Below are 23,609 nucleotides of genomic sequence, written 5' to 3'. Positions count from 1 at the left end.
CCCAGCAAAGAGTAGTGGTTTGTAGAATGCACATCACTGGAAAAACAATGGGCAAATTTGTTTTGTATGGTCCGGTCCCCTAGCAGTGTGCTCATTTTCAACCATTCCATTGGTCCTAAAGACAAATCTCCACCCACCCGGGGCACCAGGCAATGCATAACAAACTCACCCAATGCGAGAAGACTAGTCGACGACTCCTACTGAGGCTATTAAATCATGGATGGATGAAATTGCCCTAATGTCATTAATTATATTTAGCCGACAGAGCCCCAGCTTTCAGGAGAGCGCCAGTCAACATGCATTCTCAGTTGCACTTCAATCAATAATGCAAAAGATGAATGGGTGATTTGAGTGCATGTGATGTCAGGTTGGCATTTCACCTCCAGAAAAGCATTAAACAGAACCAGATGGAAATAGCTATAAGGTTACAGTGATCTGTGTAAACGACCAATGTAGACACTAACACGAGGAAATATAACATTTATTGAATGAAAGAAAGATACTGTCAGAAATCAAGAGCAACTCTCCAGTAATATGAAATAGCAAAGAGAATAGTCCTACTTCATGAATTAGTAAGCACTACATTCATCAGGACACATGACTGTACACATTGATAACAAAACATCAGAAACATTCGCAATGGCGTAAAGGGTGAGGTGTATGCATGGTTCTGCCTCACGGAGAGTATGGTGGAGCCGGGGTGTCAGAGTCTTCAACACTGCCCAGTAAGGCCACGTCACTGTCGCTCAGGGAGGCCTGGCTGGCTCCGGTGGGGTCAGTACCAGTCTCTACCGCCACCTAGACCCAATCACAAGGTGCAGGAGAAGCAAGGAGGATGAAGTCAGGAACTAGCACAGACTGGCATCATCTCAAACTGACCAGTCAACATGACCCATATACACTTCACGATTCTGGGGATTTGAAAGGACTGGATTGGTACGTCTAAGCAATATGGTGTAAACTACCAGAGGACTAGGTGGAGCTATTCAGTTATTGTTGGTAACTAGGAGTTTACAAGAGGGGGAGTCAAGAAGCAACAAGTGTTGGTGAAAGTTAGGAATTGTAGCAATGTTCTGTTAAACAGGCAAAATGGTTCATGCCCTGTAGCGTTTGTTTGAGCTACTGTAAGACTGTAGTTTTAAAAAATGATGCATGTACAGCTGCTGCACTTTGCCTGCTCAACAGACTATTAACCTGTTGATGTAAGCGATGACTGCAGCGTTCTCAAGCTTACCATCCCCCGGCCACAGCTCAGGCTGTAGTACCCACGGAGGTGAATGGCTTTCCCAGAGAAGACACAGACAGTGAGAGCCACACAGAGCTCCATCACCGTCAGGACCAGCAGTAGGCCCTTTACCCCATTCAAGACTGTCTGATGCACACAGAGGTAAAACAGGAGGAATAGGTGTCAACAGTTGGGCTAATGTTTTGCATTGTAACTTTAGAAGGATTTACAAGTTTTGTTCAGGTTTCTCATCCTGGTAAAACAATAGCAACGGTATCTCGTAAATACATAAAACATTTAATAAGCCTGCAAAGATGCATTTCTCTAGCTCCTTGCAGCATTTAATAAACAAACTGTTTGGAAGCACAGAAGACTGCTGAGGGGAGAACAGATCATAGTAATTTCCAGAACGGTGCAAATGGAATGGCATAAAACACACAGAAACAATGTGTGTGATGTATTTGATACTATTCCACTTATTCTGCTCCAGCCATTACTACAAGCCCATCCTCCCCAATTAGGTGCCACCAACCTCATGTGTTTGGAAGGTTACTGAGTTCCCTGAAGTGAGTATAACAAATGCATACAGCAAAATTACATGAACCAGGTCACTTCCATAAATACTTACATATAGTGTCCTAACCATAATTGTGCATTCCTGTATCCTGTTCTGGTCGGAATCGGAAGTATAGTTGTCATCAGTTTCAGTGCAGAAACCATCTTCATGTTTTACAGTCAGCAGCATGCAAATATAGGCAACCCCAGCCAGGGCCACAAGAACACTGACAACATTCACAGCCAGAGTCCCTTTAATCTGACAGGGTGAGAAATGGAGAGGAGGGGAAACTGAACCACTATTGCATGACAATGTTAGTTTGTTTAAAAATATATGGACATGGACATCTATTAACTGTTCCAATTGGTTAGATGTTTGGTTTGTGAGTTTGTCTAGGAAAATATATCCTGTTTTACTTCCTAATATCAAAGATTTAATTTCTGATATACATCTCAACTTATAAATCTAATAAAGTAAACTTGAAGTGCACACTGCTATTAACCCCAGTCACAGTGAATGACTTACCAGACTCAAACGTGTTCCTTTCCGGGCAGCCACAGTGAGAGATCCAGAGAGGACAAACTGGAGAGAGTGAGCAACACAGGAGAGAAAGACAGTACAAGGGAGGAGCGAAAACCCGCAGACACTCGGCCCTCCGTGGAATGAGTTTGACACCTGTGCTTTAGACCATTGACATATGAAGCTAAGGTGATGCTGACCAATCAACTGCCACATCCAATGTCAACTACTGTAGAGGCCTACACTTTATAGATAAACACAAGTTCTGCTGCGGTCTCCTGTGGGTGTGGGATGCGCTTTGGTCATGAGTGCTGATCTGAAGTCAGTTATCCTGCTTGTTCACCTACCTTTCTAGGTTACAATAGGACTACTGTAAGATAGATGACAGCAGATTCACTCTGAGGAAACATCTAAAAGTGCATGTGTCCGTGTAGCATTTAGTGTGTTGGATATTACTTGCCACCTTGGGACCAAGAACTTACAGCAACTCCCATGAAGAGCGGGAACTGGTCATACAGGATAGGGGTGAGAAGAGCAGACAGGCTCACCACCATGCACACCAATCCAAGGACAATCTGCACAATCTGAGACAGTCATTCGGGGAACATTGAGTAACAATAGTGGAAATGGTAACTAATAGTGGTTCAGTTTAGCCTAGATGTTGTTTTCTTCTAAATCAAATTGCCCTCAAAGGATGTTAAATACAGATCTCTACAATAGCACAGACAATGATTGAATCCAATGGCAAATGGATTGAATGAGCACTAAAGACAGTAATATTAAAGACAGTAAAGACAGTAATATTCTGTTCTCACCCCAAGAGATTGTGGCTGAACCTGCAGGAACACCCTAGTCATCTCTGACACTTTACTGGTCAGCATTGGCACAGCGGGGGGCTCACTCTGGATTTGGGGAGTGACATTCAGAAGTGGCAATGAAGACTTGCCACTCTCCGCCAAGGTGAAAACTTGTGTCACTACCACAACTCCATTTGCAGTGGTGATAGAGGTGGACATGGTTGATGATCCTTATGTGGGTGGTTGATTTCAACAAACACCTGCAAATAAAACTACACACTGAAAGCTTGATACTTTAATACAGCTGCAGACATTTTGTCAGTGTTAATTATGGCATTAAAGATGCCTAAGTCTTCTCTAGGTTGTCCTTGGTTTAGAAATAACATTTCAACACTAGCCTTTTGAAGAACAAAATTGAGGTTTGAAGAGTAAAATGTAGGTGTACTTCAAATGACCAAAAACAGCGGTAACTAGCACAGAATGGGCCTTTCTTAGGTCTCACAAATGAGATTTGATCTCAATGAGACTAACGTCATTGAAAGGTTAAATAAATCAATACAATATTGACAACACTCAATGATTACAATATATGATATTGTTTTTTCAAGACACATGAGTTGCACTTGTAAATCTGTGTTTTGTATTTCAATGGAAATTGAATGTAAAACTATGGAAGCTGGCACATGATTACAGTTATTAGGGCTACAACTGTTAACACAAATCGCCTAATCAGCATTAATTTAGCCAACATTTGTAACAATTCAAATTGGACAATTTACCACTTGTCCACTTTTTCCAGGTTCGGGAACAGCTAATGTACAAACGCGGAAGTACTAGGATACTTTTTCAACGTTTACAGAGCCCTGTTGCGTCTGCTCTTTCAATTTATAACATATGCTGCATTCAAAACAATTGGAAACTCGGAAATATCCGACTTCAATGCGTTCATGACAACTGGGACTTCTGGGAAAAAACGTTTAAACTGTCAATCAACTCGGAATTCAAAGTCGGAAGCTGGAGCATCTTTCTTGAGCTGCAACTTTCTGACTTGAAGATCACTGACGTCATGATTTGACCTAGTTTTTCCGAGTTCCCAGTTGGCTTGAAAGCACCAATATCACAGTTTATAAACTCAAGAGACGCAACATCGCGAGATTTCTGGGAACGCTTGCTTTAACAGACACACCCTCTCCCCTCAAATTTAGTCGACACTTCTGATGACGTTTCATAACGTCTGACGAGATTACACTTGCAGGGTATGGAGGATATAGTTTATCAATCGAGGTTGCGACACCAGGAATAAAGAGTGTATCGAATTCGGGGTGCATTTTCTACCAAGAATGAACATACTCGCCGATGTATCGAATCCCAACGCGGCTGCTGTATTTAGCCTTGACTCGTTTTTAATGCTTTATTTTTCTTACGGTGACTGAGGGACTGAGTGTTGAAAAGTATCGGGCTTCATCCGACAATTCTCGTTCCTCTCAGCCTGTAAATCTGTCATCATCATCCATAATTTTGTATTATGAAAACCTGTCTCTTTTTGTCAAACCGCTCACCCTCTTCAGGATTCGAATTTATAGAAGGGTAGCCGAAATGTGTTAAGCCTAAACACCACAGGAGTTAAATCTTGTTTATCTCAAATAAGAGAAATGGCTTAATTTATAAATGCAATATCAAGTTCACATCGAAAACGTAATGTTGGCGAAATTGTTTTGATTGTAAATCAAGGAAGTAATTGAAGACACAGAATTGGAGGAAGACGTGAGAATGACAAATATACTCTTAATTGTTTGAAATCAGTGCACAAGGCACACAAGCAGGAAAATTAAATAGTTTATACAATGGAGCATTCAAAGACTGACATTAATTGATCAAAATGTAATTAGAGAATTCAGCTTTTGTGCCCTTAGTGAATTAAGGGGAGAATACTTTTGACACCACAGAGGGACAAACAATTGAACACAAATAATTACAATTATATATAATTAACTGAAAATGGAGAGCAACTGATCGCTGGCTCCATCAGAATGCCCAGCCGGTCACAGGTGTGGAGATCATGATCAGAGGCCCAGCCGGGCACGGGTGTGGAGATCATGATCAGAGGCCCAGCCGGGCACGGGTGTGGAGATCATGATCAGAGGCCCAGCCGGGCACGGGTGTGGAGATCATGATCAGAGGCCCAGCCGGGCACGGGTGTGGAGATCATGAACAGAGGCCCAGCTGGGCATGGGTGTGGAGATCATGAACAGAGGCCCAGATGGGCATGGGTGTGGAGATCATGAACAGAGGCCCAGCAGGGCACAGGTGTGGAGATCATGATCAGAGGCCCAGCCGGGCACGGGTGTGGAGATCATGAACAGAGGCCCAGCCGGGCATGGGTGTGGAGATCATGAACAGAGGCCCAGCTGGGCATGGGTGTGGAGATCATGAACAGAGGCCCAGCAGGGCACAGGTGTCGAGGGCACGGGCAGAGGCCCAGCCGGGCACAGGCATGGAGTTCATAAACAGAGGCCCAGCAGGGCACAGGTGTCAAGGCCACAGACAGAGAACCAGCTGGTGGTGGAGTAGTCCGTACAGGAGCGGAGGACTGATGCGGTTAGAGGTGTGGAATGAAAAGTCATCTGATTGGCAGCATGTTTTTTTTGCATCACTCTTCATCAATGCCACCAAATACCCAGCATACGACAGAGCATTTTCAACAACCTACTTGAAGGTCTGCTTCCTCTAAAGGCTGGACTGCATCTCATGTTGACCCAACAAATGTGCCTTGTTGCTGGGTTGCCAACTCTGAGCAGTACAGCCCTCCTGGCCAAATTTATCCGGAGATATAGCCCTGGTGTACTCTCTTTTAGAACTATGTCTGCTGAAATGGCAAGCATTCTTACTGTCAAATGACATTTTATTCATCATATATACAGAATACAGCGGGGTGTAAACAGTACAATGAAATGCTTACTTGCAAGCTACCTCTCAACATAGCCCTTATCATACAGTATGTCTTGGGGGTATGATATTTGTGCGTCTTTCTCATTCATCATTATTCACAATTCATCAGGACTATCTGTAATCATGGTAGCATCCACATTAATGTAGAAGTGTTTAGAAACATTCTATTCTTATTTACAATAAGTGACTCCAAAATGACACAATACATTATTTGTCAGTAATTTCTATTAGGCACAAAATAATCTGAAACACAACCAAAACAAAGAGCAAATATTTGTAGAGTCACAAGCTTGATGTAATCATTGCATGCTAGGAATATGGGACCAAATACTAAACTTTTGACTACTTAAATACACATAAGTGAATTTATCCCAATACTTTTGGTTCCTCTTAAATGGGGGGACTATGTAGGTTGGCCCTCGCTTCATACTCGTCGCCAAACCCACTGGCTACAGGTTATCTACAAGTCTCTGCTAGGTAAAGCCCCGCCTTATCTCAGCTCACTGGTCACCATAGCAGCACCCACTCGTAGCACGCGCTCCAGCAGGTATATCTCACTGGTCACCCCCAAAGCCAATTCCTCCTTTGGTCGTCTTTCCTTCCAGTTCTCTGCTGCCAATGACTGGAACAAACTGCAAAATTCTCTGAAGCTGGAGACTCATATCTCCCTCACTAGCTTTAAGCACCAGCTGTCAGAGCAGCTCACAGATCACTGCACCTGTACATAGCCCATCTGTAAACAGCCCATCTATCTACCTACCTCATCCCCATACTGTATTTATTTATTTATCTTGCTCCTTTGCACCCCAGTATCTCTACTTGCACATTCATCTTCTGCACATCTACCATTCCAGTGTTTAATTGCTATATTGTAATTACTTCGCCACCATGGCCTATTTATTGCCTTAACTCCCTTATCTTACCTCATTTGCACTCACTGTATATAGACTTTTTGTTTTCTTTGTTCTACTGTATTATTGACTGTATGTTTTATTTATTCCATGTGTAACTCTGTGTTGTTGTATGTGTCGAATTGCTATGCTTTATCTTGGCCAGGTCGCAGTTGCAAATGAGAACTTGTTCTCAACTAGCCTACCTGGTTAAATAAAGGTGAAATAAAAATAATAAACAAATGTAAAAAAGGTGTTGTAATAAAAAGTGCTGTAATATGGATGAAAATACCTTCAAATTAAAGCTGACAGCCAAAGCCAATTCACACTTTAAAAATAAAATGTATGGTCCATGGACTAAGGAGTAACATTAGCCCGAACAGGAATGTAGGACAGGGAACTGACGAGCACAAGTGTGGAGGATAGAGGCCCAGGGGGTGGAGTAGCCCATACAGGAGTGGAGGACAGGGGACTGACTGATGCAGCTGTGGACTGGATGCTGGTAGGGGGGGTGGGAGTAGGATGAAAGGTGCCAACAAGAGGCAGGGCTGTCTCCAGCACTGGAACTGTCAGGTCCTGAAATTCCACAAGCTCGACAAAGCCCTCATCATCCTCCCCTTGGACATCAGGATCACCTGTCTCCAGTTCCGCAATGGCAGCCTTATAATCCTGCAGCACCAAACCAGTTAGATCGAAGAGGTACTCCAAATTAGTTCTCCTAAAGAAAAAAACAACATAAATATATGAGAATACACCCCGGACTGAGAATGGAATAATTCTATAATAACATTTCACAATGAGAAATGTGTTGCTGTTTGTATTAAATATAAAAGCTGCATTAGATTATTAATTACATTAAAAGTATATTGCCATTACCAGTGTATTTGCGTGGAAAAGTGTAAGGAACCATATGTTCCAACTGATGACCTTCCTACTGCACAGAATGTGGGCAATACAGCTTTACCTGCCAGAGCTTCCTGGATATCCAGAGCAGCAGATGATGGGCAAAGTACCTCTCCATCTCTACTGAGCTGCAGGTGGTGGTGGAGGGCGGTCCAGCCACATTTTGTCAACCCTGGCAAAGTCCATCTCTGGAATCCCATTCCCCAACCACCTGAACAATGCCTTGGACACCCACTTATGGTTCACATCAGGCAAAATGCGTTGCCATCCCTTGGGAAGGCATACATCTCTCCCTGAAATCAAAAGACAGCATCCCCACACGAGAAATAATGTATTGATGATACATTCCCCAAAGAATAGGTCATCATATCACATGAGACATACTGTGAAGGCCTAGTATATAATTTAAAATGCAAGTCATCACTATAAATACTTCAAATACTGTCTGGAAGGGCTGAAAAGTAGAACTATTAATTTAATTTAGATCAATAGATTAAACACCATCAAAAGACGATTATTTGTTTTACTTATCTATTATCTCCATAAACTAAACAATATCATTAATAAAAATAATAACTCCAGATTAGTATGAAAATAGTGGGGTTAACAGACTATTTTGATGGTCAGAGTAATCGGACGTTAAACTAGCTAACGTTTGAAAATAAAGGAGAGCCGCACACTCTAAGAACTCAGATGCAAAAATGTAATGTCCAACGTTTCGACAGGCAAGCTGGCTTGTGAAGAAAAATCTTATTGCAAGAACTGTGAGCTCTTTCAATTTGAGGTGTCCAAATACCTTAGAAAATATGGTAGTAATCTTGCTAAGACCAGAAGAGCTGAGGAGGAAAAGGTGATCATTAAAATAACTTCCCTTTCTCAGAGGTCCCCAGCCGGCCTCTCGGGGGAAGAAGGCCTCTCGGGGGCCTCTCGGGGGAGAAGATGGAACTAATTGAGTTACAAAATAAACTGGATAATATATATAGATTAAAATCAGAAGGAGCCTTTATTAGATCTAGGAAAAAATGGATTGAGGAGGGAGAACAGAATTCATCCTATTTCTTTAGACTTGAGAAATTTTACTCTAAAAATAACACTATCCATAAATTAAACATTGATGGTGTTATTACAGATGACCAAAAATGAATCGCTAAATATTGTAGCAATTTTTACAGAAACTTGTATAGCTCTACATACTGTCAGGAATCCACAGATATGTTTTTTAACTCACTGAATAATGTTCACTCTATCAGTGATATAGAATCTAAACAGTGTGATGAACCCATCAAAGTTGAAGATATTATAGAGTCTATCAAACATCTAAAGAACAATAAATCACCAGGTGTTGATGGAATTACATCAGAATTTTACAAATTATTTTCTGAACAAATAGCTCCCTTCCTATTTGAAGTCTTTTTAGAGAGTATTAAAAACAATGTTCTCCCTCCTACAATGAGTCAGGGGTTAATAACACTGATACCTAAGCCTAAAAAAGAAGTGCTGCTCATCGATAACTGGCGTCCAATTTGTCTTCTTAATAATGACTATAAGATATTAGCCTTACTACTTGCAAAAATAATTAAAGAAGTCCTGGATGCAATCATTGATGAAACACAGTCTGGCTTCATGAGGATCAGACATATTTCTAACAATGTCAGACTAGTATTAGACATACTTGACTACTCAGACCTAATAACTGAGGATAGCTTCATATTATTTTTAGATTTTTATAAAGCATTTGACACAGTAGAGCATCAGTTTCTCTTCCACTCCCTTGAGAGACTTGGCTTTGGGGATTTTTTCTGTAAGGCTATTAAGACTCTCTATGTAAATGGTAACAGCTCTATCAAATTGAAATATATCACCTAGATTTGAGTTAAATAGAGGAATTAGTCAAGGTTGTCCTATCTCCCCGTACCTGTTTTTATTAATCACCCAACTTCTTGCAAATTCTTTAAATAATAGTCCTGTACAAGGTATTTACATAGCTGGTAAAGAAATTATTATAAGCCAGCTGGCTGATGATACTACACTTTTTCTGAAAGACGCTAACCAAATTCCCATATCGATCAATGTGATACAATCCTTTTCCAAAGCATCTGGTCTATACCTTAACATTAATAAATGTGAACTCATAGCTGTCAAAGATTGTGTGACACCTTCATATTATGGTATTCCAGTAAAAGAAGAACTTACATATTTAGGCATAACCATTACAAAGGATCAGAAGTCTAGAGGCTTACTAAATTTGAACCCTCTTATTAAAAATACCCAGAAGAAGCTAAATCAATGGCTACAGAGGGACTTATCTTTAAAAGGTAAAGTCCTAATAACCAAGGCCGAAGGTATCTCTAGACTAACATATGGCGCTCTATCTTTATATCTTGACAGTAAAATAAGCAAGGAGATAGACCAGATGCTTTTCAACTTTCTTTGGAGAAACCGTACCCATTACATTAGGAAAACGGTTGTAATGAACACTTTTGAGAATGGTGGACTGAATTTTCTGGACTTTACTACTTTAAATAATACTTTTAAGATCAATTGGATAAAACAATTCCTAAGACCCACTTCTATCTGGAATTTTATTCCTCATCATGTCTTCTCTACTTTTGGTGGCCTTAACTTCATGTCGTTTTGCAATTATAATATTGACAAAATTCCAGTGAAACTTTCTGCTTTTCATCGGCAGGTTTTCTTGTCATGGTCCTTAACGTGTCAAGACCTGACCCTCAGAGCCTACCTTCTATTGATCCTGTTGACTCATGTCGTAGCTGAATCAGAATTAGTTAGGTAACATAGATAAATAAGATGTTTTATTTACTTGAATAATATGCTTATGTGAGATACTTGTCATTAGAATGTCTCTTTTTGACTATACTGTCGGCAGTTGCATTTTTCCTTTCTTCTCTAGGGAAAAGTCACTTGGGGCCCAGAGAGGGGAGAGGTCAGGCTTGTCTTTTATATGTCTGGTAATATGCAGAATATCAGAAAGGAACATTGTCTTCATATGTGAACAGAATGGAACACTTTCTTCATATGTGAATGTATCTGTTAAACCATGTGAAGGGATGATTAACTTCTAGTTCCTCCCAAACCCGGATCCGGGAGCACCCCCATCAGTAAAAAAGCTGACTAGCATAGCCTAGCATAGCGTCACAAGTAAATACTAGCATCTAAATATCATTAAATCACAAGTCCAAGACACCAGATGAAAGATACACATCTTGTGAATCCAGCCATCATTTCTGATTTTTTAAATGTTTTACAGGGAAGACACAATATGTAAATCTATTAGCTAACCACGTTAGCAAAAGACACCACTTTCTTACTCCACCATTTTTTTACTCCATCAGTAGCTATCACAAATTCGACCAAATAAAGATATAAATAGCCACTAACCAAGAAACAACTTCATCAGATGACAGTCTGATAACATATTTATTGTATAGCATATGTTTTGTTAGAAAAATGTGCATATTTCAGGTATAAATCATAGTTTACCATTGCAGCCACCATCACAACTCTCACCAAAGCGACTAGAATAACTACAGAGAGCAACGTGTATTACCTAATTACTCATCATAAAACATTTCTTAAAAATACACAGCGTACAGCAATTGAAAGACACAGATCTTGTGAATCCAGACAATATTTCAGATTTTCTAAGTGTTTTACAGCGAAAACACAATATAGCCTTATATTAGCTTACCACAATAGCAAACATCACAACAGCATTGATTCAAGGCAAAAATAGCGATAACGTATAAACCACCAAAATATAAATTTTTTCACTAACCTTCTCAGAATTCTTCAGATGACAGTCCTATAACATCATATTACACAATGCATATAGAGTTTGTTCGAAAATGTGCATATTTAGCGGCACAAATCGTGGTTATACAATGTGATTAGTGGCCAAAAATTCAAGCAATCTGTCCGGCGCCATCTTGGAGAGGCACCTATTCTAATCGAAAACTATTCATAAACTTGACTAAAAAATACAAGTTGGACAGCAAATGAAAGATAAATTAGTTCTTAATGCAATCGCTGTGTTAGATTTTTAAAATTAACGTTACTGCGCAATACAGCGTGCGCCAAAGCGAGACCGCACCATAATTCATGGCGGAATTATTATTTGACATTTGTCAACATAAGTACGAATTAACAGCATAAAGACTGCTTACTATTAGCTGAGCTTCCATCAGAATCTTGGGCAAGGTGTCCTTTCTCCAGAACAATCGTCTTTGGGTTGAAAGATGTCCTCTTCTCCTGTCGAAATAGCAGCTAACGATAGCCACCCACTGGAGACGTGTCCAACTCGTGAAAGCGCATGACAAAGAAATCCCAGAAAATCGCAATAAACTGCTATAAGTCGGTTTAAATTAACTACCTTATGATGTCTTTAACACCTATAACGAATAAAAACATGACTGGAGATATAGAACTACTAAAACGAAAGCGTTTGCAGGACGCCATTGTGATGCCTTCTTGCGCCAGGCGCACCGTTGAAAAGGACGGTACTTCCGTTCCATGGTCTTATATAGGGTCCCAGATTGCGCAATCCACTCCATTCAAATTCTCCCCGCTTACTGACATCTAGAGGAAGACGTATGCAGTGCATGTAGCCCGATGGCTTACATGGGGACTTATAAACTGACCTCAGAACAGGGACCTCGATTTCTGAAATCTCACTTCCTGACAGGAAATGTGCTGCAGAATGAGTTCTGTTTCACTCAGAGAAATAATTCAAACGGTTTTAGAAACTAGAGAGTGTTTTCTATCCAATAGTAATAATAATATGCATATTGTACGAGCAAGAATTGAGTACGAGGCAGTTTAATTTGGGAACTCATTTTTACAAAGTCGAAATGGCGAATAGGCTCCGAATAGGCTCAAGAGGTTAAGGGGGAACCAATTATCTCTTGGCTCCACAATGTCTGTGCACGAGTCACTCCCCTCTGTGAGCTTGTCCAGGGGTGGGGTGTATTTGAGATGGGGGTATCTAAAGTTGACAATTGATATATGCCATTGCATGAGGTAAAATTTTGGTACTATGAAGTACCAAGAACGAGATCAGAACCTCGTCTTAGAGACCAAACGGAACGATAATTTATAGCTAATGCCATCTTGGCTTTGTGAAGTTTCTGAGATCTGTGGTTCGTCATGTGAGTTGAGAGGGTTGTATCTTGGCTATAAAAGATACTAGAATTCTTTTGTAAGCACTCTCAGAATTCATTTATAGACACTGAATTGATCTGAGAGTCAAAGGGCTATGGTGAAGCTCATATAATTAAAGATAAAGTTTAAAATATAGCTGACTTGTGTGTGTGTAACGCTCGTCGTTGGAATGATGTGAGGACCAAAGCGCAGCGTGGTAAGTGTCCATATTGTTTTAATATGAAATACTGAACACTGAACAAAAACAATATAACGACAAACGAACACTCCTGTACGGTGAAACAAAAACACAGAACAGAAAATATAATCACCCACAAAACACAATGCAAAACAGGCTACCTAAATATGGCTCCCAATCAGAGACAACGACTGACATCTGCCTCTGATTGAGAACCATACTAGGCCAAACACATAGAAAAAACAACATAGAATGCCCACCCCAACTCACGCCCTGACCAAACTAAAATAAAGACATAACAAAGGAACTAAGGTCAGAACGTGACATTACCCCCCCCCCCCCCTGAACCTGAACCTGAACCTATAGGGGAGGGTCTGGGTGGGCATTTACCGCGGTGGCGGCTCTGGAGCGGGACGAGGACCCCACTCCACCATAGCCCCGGCCCACTTCTGTGACACCTTAGGAGCGGCGACCCTCGTCACCGACCCTGGATTGAACACCCTAGTAAAGGGCACCACTGGACTGAGGGGCGCCTCTGGACTGAAGGACGCCTCTGGACTGACGGGAGGCTCAGGCGGCTCCTGACTGAAGGGCGGCTCAGGCGGCTCCTGACAGACGGGCGGCTCAGGACAGACGGGCGGCTCCTGACAGACGGGCGGCTCGGGCGGCTCAGGACAGACGGGCGGCTCGGGCGGCTCAGGACAGACGGGCGGCTCGGGCGGCTCAGGACAGACGGGCGGCTCGGGCGGCTCAGGACAGACGGGCGGCTCGGGCGGCTCAGGACAGACGGGCGGCTCAGGACAGACGGGCGGCTCGGGCGGCTCAGGACAGACGGGCGGCTCAGGACAGACGGGCGGCTCGGGCGGCTAAGGACAGACGGGCGGCTCGGGCGGCTAAGGACAGACGGGCGGCTCGGGCGGCTCAGGACAGACGGGCGGCTCAGGACAGACGGGCGGCTCAGGACAGACGGGCGGCTCAGGACAGACGGGCGGCTCAGGCGGCTCAGGACAGACGGGCGGCTCAGGCGGCTCAGGACAGACGGGCAGCTCAGGCGGCCCAGGACAGACGGGCGGCTCAGGCGGCCCAGGACAGACGGGAGCACCTGTAGGGAGGAGACGGAGAGACAGCCTGGTGCGTGGGGCTGCCACAATTTTTTGGGGGGGGCTGCCTCTCGTACCTGTCGCGCTGCTGTGCTGCCTCCTCATATCGCCGCCGCTCAGCTTTCGCTTCCTCCAGCTCTGGCTTGGGGCGGCGATATTCCCCAGCCTGTGCCCAGGGTCCTTTACCGTCCAAAATCTCCTCCCATGTCCAGGAGTCCAGAACTCGCTGCTGCCCGAAACCACACTGCTTGGTCCTTGGTTGGTGGGTGATTCTGTAACGCTCGTCGTTGGAATGAGGTGAGGACCAAAGCGCAGCGTGGTAAGTGTCCATATTGTTTTAATACGAAATACTGAACACTGAACAAAAACAATATAACGACAAACGAACACTCCTGTACGGTGAAACAAAAACACAGAACAGAAAATATAATCACCCACAAAACACAATGCAAAACAGGCTACCTAAATATGGCTCCCAATCAGAGACAACGACTGACACCTGCCTCTGATTGAGAACCATACTAGGCCAAACACATAGAAAAGGACGATAGAACAAAACATAGAAAAAACGCCCAATTCACGCCCTGACCAAACTAAAATAAAGACATAATAAAGGAACTAAAGTCAGAACGTGACAGTGTGGTTTGTAAACTCTCCTCATTTAGTAATACAGGAAATTACCACGACACTCATCAGTAGGAAAGCTTTGTTTCCCTTTTGGTCCATTCAACAACAGAACGATACGAACCTTGTTTCAGCAGGATGTTGTATCTATACCTTAAGTCATGCCTTATTGGAATGGATTTATTGATAATATCTGTTGGAAAAAAGTTTGGATGTTGCCTACTTACCTACTTGTTAACAAAATTAAGGAAGTTTCCTTTAAAATTATTCATAAATATTAGCCTGCCAACCACTATATGAATAAGTTTACGGAAAATATAAACTCAAATTGCTCCTTTTGTATGACCACCCAGAAACAGTGTTGCATCTTTTTCGGGATTGTATTCATGTAAGAAAACTGTGGCAAGACATCAGTAGGTTTATAATTGAACACATTTATGAAGATTTTACACTATTGTGGAGAGATGTACTGCTTGGATTCTTTACATACGATAGAAATAAGCTGAAACATTTTTATGTAATTAATTTCATTATTCTTTTGGCCAAATTTCATATACACAAATGTAAATTTACAAACAAAAAAACAAATTTTCTTACCCTACAAAAAGAAATAGAACTGTATTTTAAGACCATTAAATACTCTACTAACCAAAAAGCTGTTAGAATTATAAGTGTATGTATGTCCCTTAAGGTCTTTGTGTAATGTAATACTGTACCCCCTAGCTCAATTGTCCATTGTATATAACCTATATATACTTGTGTTCCCTCATGTACTCTCTATATTGATTTGTTGTTAATAATATAACTTTTTTTTTTTTACTTAAAAAATATATATTTCAGCTACCGGTAGCTTGTGGGTGCTTTATATGCGGTTGCATGTCTACTTATATCAACTATATAATTATTATTATAAACTGGGTGGTTCGAGCCCTGAATGCTGATTGACTGACACCTATGGTATATCAGACTGTATACCACGGGTATGTTAAACATTTATTTTTACTGCTCTAATTACGTTGGTAACCAGTTTATAATAGCAATAACGCTTCGAACACACCGACTGTGTTATTGCGTTTTGTTACACCAGAAGTACATTAATTTCCAATGGAACGCTGCATGTGCCTTGCAGCATTGCGTTGCAGAGGCAGTTGCAGTGCGTTCTGTGTGGTGCATACGTTGGATTTATCGAATGAATGCATCAAATTGTATGCGTTAACTTTTCATGGCTGCAGGGGCAGTATTGAGTAGCTTGGATGAAAAGGTGCCCATTGTAAACGGCCAGCTCCTCAGTCTCAGTTGCTAATATATGCATATTATTAGTAGTATTGGTTAGAAAACACTCTACAGTTTCCAAAACTGTCAAAATATTGTCTGTGAGTATAACAGAATTGATATTGCAGGCGAAACCCTGAGGAAAATCCAAACAGGAAGTGGCTTCTATTTTGAAAACTCCATGTTCCATAGCCTCCCTTTGCTGGATTTAAAGGGATATGAACCAGATTCCTTTTCCTATCGCTTCCTCAAGGTGTCAGTCTTCAGACATAGTTTCAGGCTTTTATTTTGAAAAAATGAGCCAGAACGATAACATCTCGTCAAGTGGTCACATGAGTTTTGCTCGCGCAACAGAGTTTGGACAGCCATTGTTTTTCCCTCTCCTACTGTGAAAGACATTTGCGGTTGATATATATCGATTATATATTTTAAAAACAATCTGAGGATTGATTATAAAAAATGTTTGACATGTTTCTGTGGACATTATGGAAACTATTTTGAATTTTTGTCTGCGTTGTCGTGACTGCTCTTTCCTGTGGATTTCTGAACATAACGAGCCAAACAAACGGAGGTATTTTGGATATAAAAATAATCTTTATGGAACAAAAGGAACATTTGTTGTCTAACTGGGAGTCTCGTGAGTGAAAACATCCGAAGAGCATCAAAGGTAAACGATTAATTTGATTGCTTTTCTGATTTTCGTGACCGAGCTACTTGATGCTAAGTGTACTTAATGTTTTGTCGAGCGATCGATAAACTTACACAAGCGCTTGGATTGCTTTCGCTGTAAAGCATAATTTCAAAATCTGACACGACAGGTGGATTAACAAAAGGCTAAGCTGTGTTTTCCTATATTGCACTTGTGATTTCATGAATATAAATATTTTTAGTAATATTTATTGAATGTAGCGCTATGCTATTCAGCGGTTGTTGATGACACTTATCCCGTTAACGGGATTGCAGCCATAACAGTTTAACCTAATTCCGACTAAAACTACACACATCATCAGATTATAATTTTATGATTCTAATCAATTTCATACAGTTATAAGGTTTCAGAGTGGAATTATTTCATCATTATCTTTCACATATACATTATTTTATCAATCCACCCTTAATGACTAAATAATACACACTGATATATCAACCACTATATGGAAACATAAATGTTATACAAGAATAAACCAAACCAATACATGTGATGACATTCGATTACTCATCAATGACTGTTCTAGGCCTATATCCAATCATAACTCTTCCGGTTTAGGATTTTCATTATAATCTTCACGAAAGAACAGTTTTGTCTAAACATTGAACATAGTCTGATCTAACATTGGCTCCTCGTAGTTAAAAGAAACGGAGCCATCTCCTAGGCCTGGAGCTCTGTATTCATTATCCCACTGGTCGGAGCTCGGAATCGGTCCGTATCTCACCATCTGTTGCGTCATTGACCTCTCCAGAGTCCTGGTGATCAAACCTCTCATACACGGAATCAAACAACATCAACACAACACTAACACACTCATACAGGTGAAGGTTGCCCATAACACAGTGATTATGACATTTTTCAATTTCCCAAACATACTGTCAAACCAATTTGTCAGAGAATTATCCACCCCAGAGTTCTCTGCTAATTCGTGAGCTAATGTAGTTAAACCAGCCAGGGCCTTGGTCACTGATCCGTCTGGAGCTGTGTTATCGGGGATGAAGGTACAACATTCCGCTCCAAATATCACACATACTTCCCCCTTCTCAGCCAGAAGCATATCCAATGCTATTCTATTCTGCCATACCATCAAACTAGTTGCAGCTGTTTGTTCTGCTAACCCTTTGATCGCATCTCTAGTATAGTTGATGAAACGCTGTTGGTTATAGTAGATATAATTTATCCAATCGACATTTTTATTGAGAGTTGACCACCAGAAGATGCTTGATTCCAATCCAGCCCATTTCTGATTCCTAGCTTTGAACTCATCAGGCACCCCCCTTGGAACCCCAATGCTATCGATGTAAACTCTATTGTCAAAGGACCCTGACGGAGCACTCCTTCTTTCTCTTCTACCTGGCACTAGGTCTTTGTGTTGGATAAGGGTGAAGGGCATGCCTAACTGTACTAGTGCACAAATACCGGTCCAATTTGCAGGTTAGGCCACAGCAACATACCTCCACACAACCACCAGACATCCGCTCTAGGCCTTTTTATCTTACTAAAGTCCTCGGAACTCAACCACCCAGTCAGGTCCCTCATTGTCTCGTCGGTTGTAACGTTCTCTGTCCTATTGCATGTTCTTACTTCCCCTACGTCCCGTCCGTGTGTATTGTATCGAGCCATACAATAATAGTTTCCTCCTGTAACTGTGAAAGGGGGAAGTCTGGATGTAATGGGCACATGGGGATTCAGATAATGCAGATCAGTGCAACTGTCATTGTCTGGCTTCCCTGCCTTCAAGAAACGCTTTCCATACAGGCCATTCCCCTGGGTGAATCAATTCCATCGAGTGGAAAGGGGATGGTTGTCAACTGAGGTTTGGCTGTGGTGTAGACATAACATTCTTCTTTAGCTAATGATCTAGCTGTATACTGAATCCATTCCAACCATAGGTTGGAATCCCCAAACCCAGTTTCCACCTCAATCACTTCCTTAAGATCTTTCGTCTGAACTATCCGCACCGGTCCTTGGTTCTGAACGACTCCACGGGTAATGTCCGTTTTGTCAGGGGTACTGCTTGTATTCTGGCTGGCAGTAGAACTATCACCGGCTCTAACCTCTACTACCCGGAATGGTACCGTAGTGTCGACCGAAACCTGGTTTGAGTTTGAGTTTGAGTTTATTTTTACAGGGACAGTGCACATTAATCAACGTTTCAGTAAAAGTGCCGGTTTTAGCCAGCCGGCTAATTTTCAACCGCAGTCCCTGCGGTTGAACCAACAAACCAACACACCATGAACCAACAAACCAACACACCATAACCCTAGATTCTCTTTCTTTACGTTTTTAATGGTAATTCGTACCTTTATGCAATACTTCCCTTGCTCCGGATTACAGTCAAAAACCCTCACCTTTACTATACTCCATCTGTTTCCATATTGGGTGTGTGGATTTATATAGCCCTCTCTCTCTCTGTGTGAGCTATGACCTGATTCCATGAACTACACGGGGACCTGCACAGATATCTTCCATAAAGGCCCATAGTTCTAGACTGCCAAGGGGTCAAAGACCCCATTTGGTCTACATAGAACTCAACTGAGACATCCTTCCCTAGCTCTACTCTCACTTCCTGTTTACCCAGATTAAGTGACCTTTTGTACTTTGTTAATACAAAATCCTCATCTTCTACACTATGGGTCAAGTTACCACCTTCTGCCTTCTCGGGTGGGTCATGGTGTATTAGGAATATGGCTCCCACAATCAGACAGCTCAGACCGATCAGCACTCCTGTAAAGCCCCACCCTTTCCCGGAGAACATATCATCAGCTAGAGGCCAGCCCATACTTTCACTTCTATGAACGCACACAGGGAGGATAGGGCGGGTTAGGGAATCTTCGTTAGAGAGGTAATCCCCGAACCTTATTGGTATTTGGTTCTTCTCCTAACTCTGTGATTGTTTGACAGTGTCAGTGTGTCTTACCCTCTTGCAATGTGTGATATGAACCCAGGTAGCTCTTTCAGCTATTCTCACCGCAAAGGCTGTCACTAGAAGCACTTGGTATGGCCCCTCCCACCGTGGCTGCTTACAGTCCTTTTTCTTTAGTGATTGGACCCAGACCCAGTCTCCTGGCTAAATCTTGTGTGTAACCTCCTTCTGTAGTTCTCCTGTTGGGCATAAAATCTTTGACATACAGGTTTGGTTAATGAACAACCTCCTCATGTTTTCAACCATACTATTCTCTACTTCCATATCTGCTTGTTCCAATCGTCCTAATTCGGGCATCGTGTAGGGTCTACCAAAGACCTTCTCAAACGGAGACAGTCCCTCCTTATCAGGGGTTATTCTAATAGTCATTAACTTCTTTGATATAGGGGGCAGCATTTTCACTTTTGGATGAATTGCGTGCCCATAGTGAACTGCCTCCTACTCTGTCCCAGATGCTAATATATGCATATTATTATTACTATTGTATATAAAACACTCTGAAGTTTCTAAAACTGTTTGAATGATGTCTGTGAGTATAACAGAACTCATATGGCAGGCAAAAACCTGAGAAAAAATCCAAACCAAAATTGCGTGCCCATAGTGAACTGCCTCCTACTCTGTCCCAGATGCTAATATATGCATATTATTATTACTATTGGATATAAAACACTCTGAAGTTTCTAAAACTGTTTGAATGATGTCTGTGAGTATAACAGAACTCATATGGCAGGCAAAAACCTGAGAAAAAATCCAAACAGGAAGTGAGAATTCTGAGACTGGTCAACGTTCAACTCATCGCCTATTCAATTCCCTGTAAGATATGGATCTGTTTGCACTTCCTACACCTTCCACTAGACGTCAACAGTCTGTAGAACGTGGAATGAAGCTTATGCTGTGTTGTGGGGCCGGATGAGATGGGAATGAGTCAGTGGTCTGGCAGATTGCCAGTTCCTGGTCATGCGCTTTCCTTATGATATCGCCTTGCGTTCCATAACTTATACAGACACGAAGGAATGCGCCGGTTGGAACGTTATTGGATATATATGATAACAACATCCTGAAGATTGATTCTCTACTTAGTTTGACCAGTTTATTCGACCTGTTATATAACTTTTTGAAGTTTTCGTCCGAGTTCGCCTGCATCTGCGCGAGCGTTTGGACATGTGCACTAAACATGCTAGCAAAAGTAGCTACTTAGACATAAGTAATGGACATTATTGAACAAAACAACAATTTATTGTGGAACTAGGATTCCTGGGAGTGCATTCTGATGAAGATGATCAAAGGTAAGGGAATATTTATGATGTAATTTCGTATTTCTGTTGACTCCAACATGGCGGAGAAATGTTGTTATTTTTGAGCGTCGTCTCAGATTATTGCATGGTGTGCTTTTTACGTAGTTTTTTTTAAATCTGACACAGCGGTTGCATTAAGAACAAGTGTATCTTTAATTCTATGTAAAACATGTATCTTTCATCAAAGTTTATGATGAGTATTTCTGTTATTTGACGTGGCTCTCTGCAATTTCTCCGGATATTTTGGAGGCATTTCTGAACATGGCGCCAATGTAAACCGAGATTTGTGGATATAAATATGCACATTATCGAACAAAACATAAATGTATTGTGTAACATGATGTCCTATGAGTGTCATCTGATGAAGATCATCAAAGGTTAGTGATTCATTTTATCTCTATTTCTGCTTTTTGTGTCTACTATCTTTTGCTGGGAAAATGGCTGTGTTTTTCTGTGGCTATGTACTGACCTAACATAATCGTTTGGTGTGCTTTCGCTGTAAATCCTTTTTGAAATCAGACATGTTGGCTGGATTCACAACATGTGTAGCTTTAATTTGGTGTCTTTCATGTGTGATTTCATGAAAGATTGATTTTTATAGTAATATATTTGAATTTGGCGCGCTACATTTTTCTGGCTTTTGGCCAAGTGGGACGCTACCGTCCCACATATCCCAGAGAAGTTAACACTATGAGCAAGCATTTTACCCAATTCATTCCGGTACTTAGATGTGTTTTCCTTAATCCATTTTTTATCGTGGCATTCATGCGTTCAATCAAACCCGCACTCTGCGGATGATAGGAGCAGTGTTTCTTCATTTTTATGTTTAATCTCTGACCTATATTATCTATTACCTGATTGGAAAAATGGGAACCATTGTCGCTATAAATAGTCTCAGGCAGTCCAAATCGTGGAACGATCTCCTGACATAATGCCCTCGCCACTGTTTCTGCATCTGCGGAGGATGTAGGGAACACCTCTATCCATTTCGTATATTTATCAATGATTGTCAAAAACCACTTCTTGCCTTCGCTTTTAGTTAATTCAATAAAGTCAATTTCCAACTGTTGGAATGGGTACCTAGCCGAGGGGTATTCACCCTGTGGTGCCCTCACTTTGCCTTGGTGATTACTTTGTGCGCATATAACACAACGTGAACAATTTAAAATAAATAGTTAGTTATTCCGTATGCTACAAAGTGTTGTCTAATTATCTCTACCGTAGCCGACGTGAGTAAGACCTTTAAACAGGTCAACATACACAAGGCTGTGGGGCCAGACGGATTACAAGGACATGTGCTCCGGGCATGTGCTGATCAACTGGCAGGTGACTTCACTGACATTTTCAACATGTCCCTAATTGAGTCTGTAATACCAACATGTTTCAAGCAGACCACCATAGTCCCTGTGCCTAAGAACAAATGCAACCTACCTAAATGACTACAGACCTGTAGCACTCACGTCCGTAGCTATGAAGTGCTTTGAAAGGTTGGTAATGGCTCACATCAACACCATTATCCCATTATCCCAGAAACCCTAGACCCACTCCAATTTGCATACCGCCCAAACAGATCCACAGATGATGCAATCTCTATTGCACGCCACACTGACCTTTCCCACCTGGACAAAAGGAACACTTGTGTGAGAATGCTATTCATTGACTACAGCTCAGTGTTCAACACCATAGTACCCTCAAAGCTCATCACTAAGCTAAGGATCCTGGGACTTAACACCTCCCTCTGCAACTGGATCCTGGACTTCCTGACGGGCCACCCCCAGGTGGTGAGGGTAGGTAGCAGCACATCTGCCACGCTGATCCTCAACACTGGAGCTCCCCAGGGGTGCATGCTCATTCCCCTCCTGTACACCCTGTTCACCCATGACTGCATGGCCAAGCACGACTCCAACACCATCATTAAGTTTGCAGACGACACAACAGTGGTAGGCCTGATCACCGACAATGAAGAGACCGCCTATAGGGAGGAGGTCAAAGACCTGGCCGGGTGGTGCCAGAATAACAACCTATCCCTCAACGTAACCAAGACTAAGGAGATGATTGTGGACTACAGGAAAAGGAGGACCGAGTACACCCCCATTCTCATCGACTGGGCTGTAGTGGAGCAGGTTGAGAGCTTCAAGTTCATTGGTGTCCACATCAACAACAAACTAGAATGGTCCAAACACACCAAGACAGTCGTGAAGAGGGCACGACAAAGCCTATTCCCCCTCAGGAAACTAAAAAGATTTGGCATGGGTCCTGAGATCCTCAAAAGGTTCTACAGCTGCAACATCGAGAGCATCCTGACAGGTTGCATCACTGCCTGGTACGGCAATTGCTCGGCGTCTGACCGCAAGGCACTACAGAGGGTGGTGCGTACAGCCCAGTACATCACTGGGACTAAGCTGCATGCCATCCAGGACCTCTACACCAGGCGGTGTCAGAGAAAGGCCCTAAAAATTGTCAAAGACCCCAGCCACCCCAGTCATAG

General features: G+C 42.0%; 1 protein-coding gene across 2 annotated transcripts; it reads right to left on the bottom strand.

Moving 5' to 3' along the window:
* Nucleotides 1-463: 463 nt before the first annotated feature.
* On the bottom strand, nucleotides 464-4,005 carry LOC120031089 (membrane-spanning 4-domains subfamily A member 4A-like). Of its 2 annotated transcripts, none has more exons than XM_038976664.1 (7): nucleotides 3,877-4,005; nucleotides 3,116-3,357; nucleotides 2,783-2,884; nucleotides 2,307-2,363; nucleotides 1,854-2,039; nucleotides 1,235-1,372; nucleotides 464-798 (listed from the first exon to the last, which is right to left on the bottom strand). In XM_038976664.1, the coding sequence occupies exons 2-7, from the start codon at nucleotides 3,314-3,316 to the stop codon at nucleotides 676-678; spliced, it is 807 nt and encodes a 268-aa protein (XP_038832592.1). In that variant the 5' UTR covers nucleotides 3,317-3,357; nucleotides 3,877-4,005; the 3' UTR covers nucleotides 464-675. The 2 variants fall into 2 exon arrangements, with proteins under 2 accessions (XP_038832592.1, XP_038832593.1); XM_038976665.1 differs by having other exon boundaries at nucleotides 3,116-3,202; nucleotides 3,877-3,976.
* Between the last annotated feature and the right edge of the window lie 19,604 nt (nucleotides 4,006-23,609).

This window comes from Salvelinus namaycush, chromosome 37 (genome assembly GCF_016432855.1).
Source record: "Salvelinus namaycush isolate Seneca chromosome 37, SaNama_1.0, whole genome shotgun sequence".
Classification (NCBI taxonomy): domain Eukaryota; kingdom Metazoa; phylum Chordata; class Actinopteri; order Salmoniformes; family Salmonidae; genus Salvelinus; species Salvelinus namaycush.
Note: the sequence above shows the minus strand (reverse complement) of the source record. Positions and strands in the feature narration are given on the sequence as shown.

Coding starts and splice junctions, on each gene's coding strand:
- LOC120031089 (XM_038976664.1), bottom strand. CDS start 3,316: ATGTCCACCTCTATCACCACTGCAAATGGAGTTGTGGTAGTGACACAA. Junction 2,040..2,306: donor AAGGAACACGTTTGAGTCTG/GTAAGTCATTCA, acceptor TCACCCTGTCAG/ATTAAAGGGACTCTGGCTGT. Junction 799..1,234: donor TGAGCTGTGGCCGGGGGATG/GTAAGCTTGAGA, acceptor GATTGGGTCTAG/GTGGCGGTAGAGACTGGTAC.